The 6511-nt window shown below is 40.2% G+C and overlaps 1 protein-coding gene across 1 annotated transcript; it reads right to left on the bottom strand.

Annotated features, from left to right (window-relative positions):
• Nucleotides 1-494: 494 nt before the first annotated feature.
• On the bottom strand, nt 495-5954 carry CSF2 (colony stimulating factor 2). Its single transcript, XM_020991099.2, has 4 exons — nt 5789-5954; nt 5642-5683; nt 3366-3494; nt 495-829 (listed from the first exon to the last, which is right to left on the bottom strand). Exons 1-4 carry the CDS (start codon nt 5939-5941, stop codon nt 707-709), a joined length of 447 nt encoding a protein of 148 aa, XP_020846758.2. The 5' UTR covers nt 5942-5954; the 3' UTR covers nt 495-706.
• Between the last annotated feature and the right edge of the window lie 557 nt (nt 5955-6511).

Raw genomic sequence — 6511 nt, 5'->3', positions numbered from 1 at the left:
TGGAAACTACCAGAGCTTAAGGGTACTTGTCTCCCCATTGGAATATAAACTTCTTGGAAGTAGGGAGTGTTTCATTCTTTCTATTGGTAGCTCTAGAACCCATCATACAGTAGGTACTTAATAAGTCCTTATTAATTGGTTGACTAAGATCTCAAGATTATCTCTAGGCCATGATGAGGTATTAGAATAAGATTTTTTTGGAGTATGATTTATTTATTTACCACCCCATAAATATACATTGACTGACAATAAAAATACATTGACTGCAAAACACACATTTTTTCCAAACTCATGAAGAAAAGACCATGAACAAAAACATAATGTTTATCATCTATATTATTAGGGTAGAACATCTTGAATAAATACAATATTAAGGCTTAATAAATAAATAAATAAATACATATTATATATATAGATAGATATATATTACTCTTTCTGGTATAAAATAGGCCCTCCCATCCCCCACCCCCCCCACTCTCCCCAACACAGCAAAACGAGTCCCAAAGTTTATGTAGAGGTCCATGTAAACGTAACAGAACCTGACCCCATTTAGGACCCCGGGAGCCCTTTGCACCTGGGAGATCCTGTGGAGCTGAAGCTAGTAGCCCAGTCTCTTGCCAGACTGAAAACTCAGTCTTGGCCTGGGCTCTGTTTCCCTGAGGGGGCAAAGGAGACAGGCTCTGGACAGTGAAGGCTTTGGTGCAGGTCAGTTCTTAGCAGATGATGGAGGTTTCAGGTTCTGGCAGTCAGAGGGGATCTCTTCTAAAAACTGAATTAATTGAGTTTTGAATTCTTCATGATCAGGTATTCGGAAGCTGCAGGAAGTTTCCTTTAAAAAATGATAATTCTAATTAGCTTTTGATGGTATTAAATAAAAATGATGCTCATCTTTGATTTTGTCTCTTGCCTTGTAAGGGGTTAAGTGGGGCGGTGGGAGAAATATTTCTAAGAAGTGTCTCTGACCTTGATGTCTCTTGGGTCAAGCAATGGGTTATTAAGACTAATTTGAACTAATTTTATATTAAGTCAAATTCAAACTAATTTTAAATTCAGACTGTTGTTCAACAATGGTCTTTTTCCTCAACAGTTCTAGGAGGGAGGTCTTATTAAGTCTATGATTCCACTTTTACAGGGAAAGAAACTGAGACTGGGAAAGAGTCAGAGTGGTAAAACTGAGGCTTGAACCTATGTCTTCTAACCTCAAGTCTAGGGCTTCGTTTCACTACTCTAGCCTTGTTAGGCCAATGCCGTTTTTAGGATTGTGCTGCTGCAAGTTTCTGCCTCTTGGCTTGTGCCAGACATTCCTTAGCTTAGCTTGTGCTAAGCCATTCCTTAGGTCTCCTTCCCCTCTTTGCGTTAGGAATTCTTACCCAGCCTTTAAACTCCAACTCAAGTGACACTTCCTCCATAAAGTCTTCCCTCAACACTCTCCTCAGTAAAAGATCTTTCCCCCTTGGAAGAAGTGCTTTGTTCTACCCTTCCTCAAAAGCTCTTATCATGTAAGAGGGGCCATCATAATTATCTATGTTTGTGCTTTATTCCCCAGTGAATCCGTGAGGTCATGGATTCTTTTATCTAAGCTCTGGAATGTTTGAATTACATTGAATAGAAATGGAGAGAGGAATTTCCCCCTGGCTACCTTATGATAGCCAATATGCTTCTGGGGCAAAGAGCACCAGGAAATGCTGTGGGTAAGGAACTAAAAGGACCTAGGAATAAGGAGCTGCTATCAACATGATGGGAAGCTCTGGATCTGTATACAGATGGAAGAGCTCTTGAGCTGTGTGTGTGTGTGTGTGTGTGTGTGTGTGTCTGTGTGTGTGTGTGTGTCCCCAGAATAGTCAGCCCACTAGACATGATCAATTCTCGGATATGGTGGCAAAGCCCTGATACTTAACATAATAATTGATAGAGTTCTAGGGTAATCCAATAGTAAAGCTGGAGACGTTTTAGAGCAAAACACTTAACTATTTTATTCAGGGCAGCCTCTGTTTAGGCTGGTATTTTGCATTAGCTTGAAGGAGATGATGCATATCTCTCAAGCCTGAAGAAGGGATTAGGGACAGGTTCTGAGCAGGTAAATTAGATAGCTTCCCAGTTCTCTCTCAGGTGTGACCTCATTTTTCTGGTGTGCAGCATTGTGAATTCCAAGAACACCAGACACACCCACGTTCAAAAGTCCAAATTAAAAGCCATTTGGATACTTATCTGCCTTATGGCCCTGAAACCATTAAGGTGAATAACAGAGTTTGCTATATGTTTTTAAAGCTCAGTCAGAACTTTGGCAACTTCCTTCCTCATAAGAGTTAGTAAGTGCAGGATCTAGACATTCAGGACACCCAAAGTAATTTATCATGTGGCCTTAGTGGAACAGGCCCTGGACTGAGACTCAAGAGATATGGGTTCCACTCCCTGATCTGACATTTGGCTTGCTCTGTGGCTTTGGTCACCTCACCTTTCTGGGTCTCAGTTTCCTCCTCTATAAAATGGGGGAGGGGGGGGTAATTAGGTAGTCCTGTCCAGCTCTCAGATCTACTATGTTTACCGTGGTCTATGACCTTAGTAAATCATCCAGTGACGAATTTTATATCTATTAAAGTTTTATCTTCTAAGTATCAGAAATAGATTCATTTATATACCTTTGTTATATAAAAATCATTGAATCAATTTTAAAATAAATGAGAATATACAAATGCAAATAATTATACATAAATGCATGTTAATATATACTTGTATATATATGTATATATAAGTTAGATATATTATATGTACTGTATATATGTAAAATAAGCAAATTCATGCAGCACTAACGTATATTTGGAGCTCTTTAAAGAAATCATGTGTTTGATATCTTGACGTTATCACAACTGAGTCTCACATCAGCCCTAGGAGGTTGGGACCCATGGGGTTCCCAGTTTTACATGAAGAGACTTGGAGGAGTCTGAGACTGAGTAAGAAAAGTGAAGTGACTTGTCTATGTCACACAGCTAGTGTCAGAGGTAGGATCTGAATCCAGATCTTTCTGATTTTAAGTCCAGCACTTGATATAATCTGCTATGCTACATATTTTAGTATATACATACACCATGGAAATAATTTGTTTTTAAACCATACACACACACATGGATGTTTGTATTTGAAATATACATAAAACTATAGAAATATATATGGTATAAATTATACAATGCATGTATACATTTAAAATGTGTGTTTCTAAGTAGACACATATCTCCTTGCTGCTTTAGCCTGCCCTCGAATGTGATCTTTCCTGGTTTATACCAAGATTTGACATCCGTGAAAAGCAGATTGACCATCTCCACATCACATAATTAAAATAGGCACGTTCTGTAATAGAGAAAACTTACATCGAGTGCGGGACAGGAAGAAGCATTGAAGCGTGCAGCAATCCTTTCTAGGTTTTTCTTGATTGCTTGGTCCCTTACATGTAAACCATCAGAAAAAGTCTTTATATGTGTCTGTATGCATTTGGGCTCCTGAAAGAAAAGTCAGTTTGCTTAGCGAGTGTGTCTGAGTCAATGGGATCATAGCTCAAGTCCAAGCTAAAATAGTTATGTTTGTCACTAAAACAGATACGCAGAAGTTGGGGCTGAGTTCTTTCCAATTATAGCATGAGGGATCCCTTTAGCAGCAGAGTTTCTAAGATCATAGGACTTAGTGGGAGGAGACCTTAGACATCAGCTAATCGCACCCTTCCATTTTATAGATGATGAAATGGAAACCAAGTGACTTGCCCAAGGTCACATGAGATTGAAGTAGCAGATCCTGATTTAAACCTGCATCTTTTTACTTCACATGCTGGGTTCTTTATATTACAAAGTGAGACATATAAATTAGCAAAGCTTCAGACCAACACAACACGCTTTACAGTGGCCTGTTCTTCTCTGACACCTTTTACACATTAACTTGTTTTCAACAGCGGCACTGAATTCTCCAAAGCATTTAGAAAGCTCCTATGTTCTCAACAGGTCTGCTCACATCCCAGATCATTCTGGGAGATTCTGGGAAGGAGATGGTAAGTGTATGTTGTGCATGAGGCCCAGCAGAGCTCCTTACCCAGCTGCTCCCGTGTTCTGGGCATCACAGTGCACTCCTCACATCTATCCAGTCATAGGGCCACCCATACCTTTTTCTTTTTTTTTTCCTTTTTTTAGTGAGGCAATCTGGGTCAAGTGACTTGCCCTGGGTCACACAGCTAGTAAGTGTCAAATGTCTGAGGCCGAATTTGAACTCATACTCATACCTTTTTCTCCCACTCTCAGAGGTCTAGTCAGATACGTGTGCCCATGGCACTGCCCTGAGCTCCTGCTCAATGATACAATGTCACAGCATAACCCAAGCACGGAAAAAGCATAGAACAACCACTGAGACTTGGTGTAGTCTTCCCGGCTACTCATTGCTAGAGGAACCAATGCAATCATAGATTTAGGGTCAAACAAGACCGTAGAGGTCATTGAATCCATCTGTCTTATTTTATAGACGAGGAAACTGTCTATTAAGACAGCTAAGTGCTATTAAGAGCTATTAAGTGACTTACCCAAGGTCACACAGCTAGCAATTATCTGAGGAAGGATTCAAATCTAGGTCTTTCTGACTCTAATCCAATGTTTTAGCTGCTATAGCTCACTGCCTTTTATAACTCAATGTTCTTCTGTGAATAGTGACTTCCAACTAATTATAGTTAGATATCTTTGTGACCTGGGGGAAAAGACTCTGGGATAGAAAGTTAGGACTTCTGACCCCAGGTTCTAACCTCAGCATGAGAATTATATCTTAATGTGACGTTTGATAGTACATAAAGCTTTGTTACAGCCGTGATCTTGTCTGAGCCTCACAATATGCCTATTGTAGCCCCAGTTCTGATGTATCATAGCTGTATGATCCTGAGCCAGTCACTTATCCTCTATGAATCTCAGTCTCCTCATCTAAAAATAGGGATAATAATACCTACACTTTCCATTTCTCCAGGTTATTTGGCAAATGCTCTATGAACTTTTAAATGTTATGTAATTGGGGGCTATTATTATTTGCAAAAGAAACTATTTTATAGCTAAAAAAAAAGTGAGGCACCAAGTAGACTTGCCCCAAAATACAGCTGATTGGATTTCTGGTTCCAAAACCAATCCTCTATTTTTTTTAAGAGGGGACCCATGCTATGAGACTGAAGGAGGGGCTCAGAGATTAGACTCTCTCAGGAGACTGTGGGAGCCACTGTCTGGTTCTTCCTTGCCCTGTTGTATTTCATCCTACTAGTAACCTGTAAGATGCCGTCTATGTCTGTGATGTCTGAGAAACTATGACCGAGAAATCGAGCTGTAGTAGAGATGGAGGATCACTGACACATAAAATAGTTTCTGGCTTTGGCACTTAACTTTGGCTCTTATAATCCCTTTTGGGGCAGGGGCAAAGGAGGGGGTGGGGGAAGAGGGAATGTATGCTGTTTGAAACCTTTCGAATAGCCAGAAATACTAATGCTAGTGAGTCATGGGAGCTACATGCCAGCTACACACAGCTTATCTTAATTGGTAATTGATCTGATAGCCGAGGGCCAGTACAAAGATCTTTTAAATAATTCCCTTTAGAAAAACAGATGTATAAGTAGATGTAGAGGAGTACATCTTACCTGCCTGTTGAATTCCTCTGAAACAATTTTCACCTCTCTATCCTGAAGGAAAAAAGGCAGATAATCAGTTCACATTTGAAGGGAGAAAAGGGCAGATTAACTTTTGGAGAGCAAAGGTTGAATCCAAGTCACCTGTGAGTCACTTACCTTTCCTGGGTCCATAGTGATATTACGTGATAATTCCAGAGTTTGAGCAATGATAGTCTCCAGGTCGGGTTCTCTTGTTTTCGGAGTGATGGGTGCCAAGCTGGCAGAAGAGATCAAAGCAGAGAAGAGTAGAAGGTGACAGAATTTTTGCATTGTAGTTTTTGGTTTCAAGCTTCAGCTCTGAACTGGGCTGATCGGGGCTGAGAAGCTCTTATATGCAGTTAGAGGAAATGATTAATGTTGACCACAAACAAACCGAAGGAGGCAGGGGAAACTACCTGAGGGATGGAATCTCCGGCTTCTTATCACATCACTGTTACCCATGAGATCCTCAAACACCCATTTACACACCAGTGTTACATTTGGGAATTTTATTACAGATTTTTTTCAATAACCAGAAGCCCCCGACAAAACCAGTCTGATAGAGAGATTGCCAGGCCCCAGAGAGAAGCGGCCCCAGGCCTGAGAGGCTGTGCTACTGTACCTGCCCTGCTTGGCTCAAGGTGATTTCCAAAGTCTGAATTAACTATCAGTATAGTATCTAGAACTGGAAAGGTCCTTAAAGACCTTTTTTTTTTTCATTTTACAGATGAGGAAACTGAGATTTAAAGAAGTGAAGGGATTTCCCTAAGCTTACATAATTGGAAGAGCTGATATTTGAACTCCAACCCTCTAATTCTATATCTAGAATTCTTTCTATTCCCTGCCCTGGAATTCTTGAGA

The sequence above is a fragment of the Phascolarctos cinereus genome, unplaced genomic scaffold (genome assembly GCF_003287225.1).
Source record: "Phascolarctos cinereus isolate Bilbo 61053 unplaced genomic scaffold, phaCin_HiC Scaffold_2;HRSCAF=192, whole genome shotgun sequence".
In the NCBI taxonomy this organism is placed as follows: domain Eukaryota; kingdom Metazoa; phylum Chordata; class Mammalia; order Diprotodontia; family Phascolarctidae; genus Phascolarctos; species Phascolarctos cinereus.
This window is presented reverse-complemented; position numbering and strand designations above follow the sequence as displayed.

Coding starts and splice junctions, on each gene's coding strand:
- CSF2 (XM_020991099.2), bottom strand. CDS start 5,941: ATGCAAAAATTCTGTCACCTTCTACTCTTCTCTGCTTTGATCTCTTCT. Junction 3,495..5,641: donor CAGAGGAATTCAACAGGCAG/GTAAGATGTACT, acceptor CTTTTCTTTCAG/GAGCCCAAATGCATACAGAC. Junction 830..3,365: donor CTTCCTGTCCCGCACTCGAT/GTAAGTTTTCTC, acceptor CATTTTTTAAAG/GAAACTTCCTGCAGCTTCCG.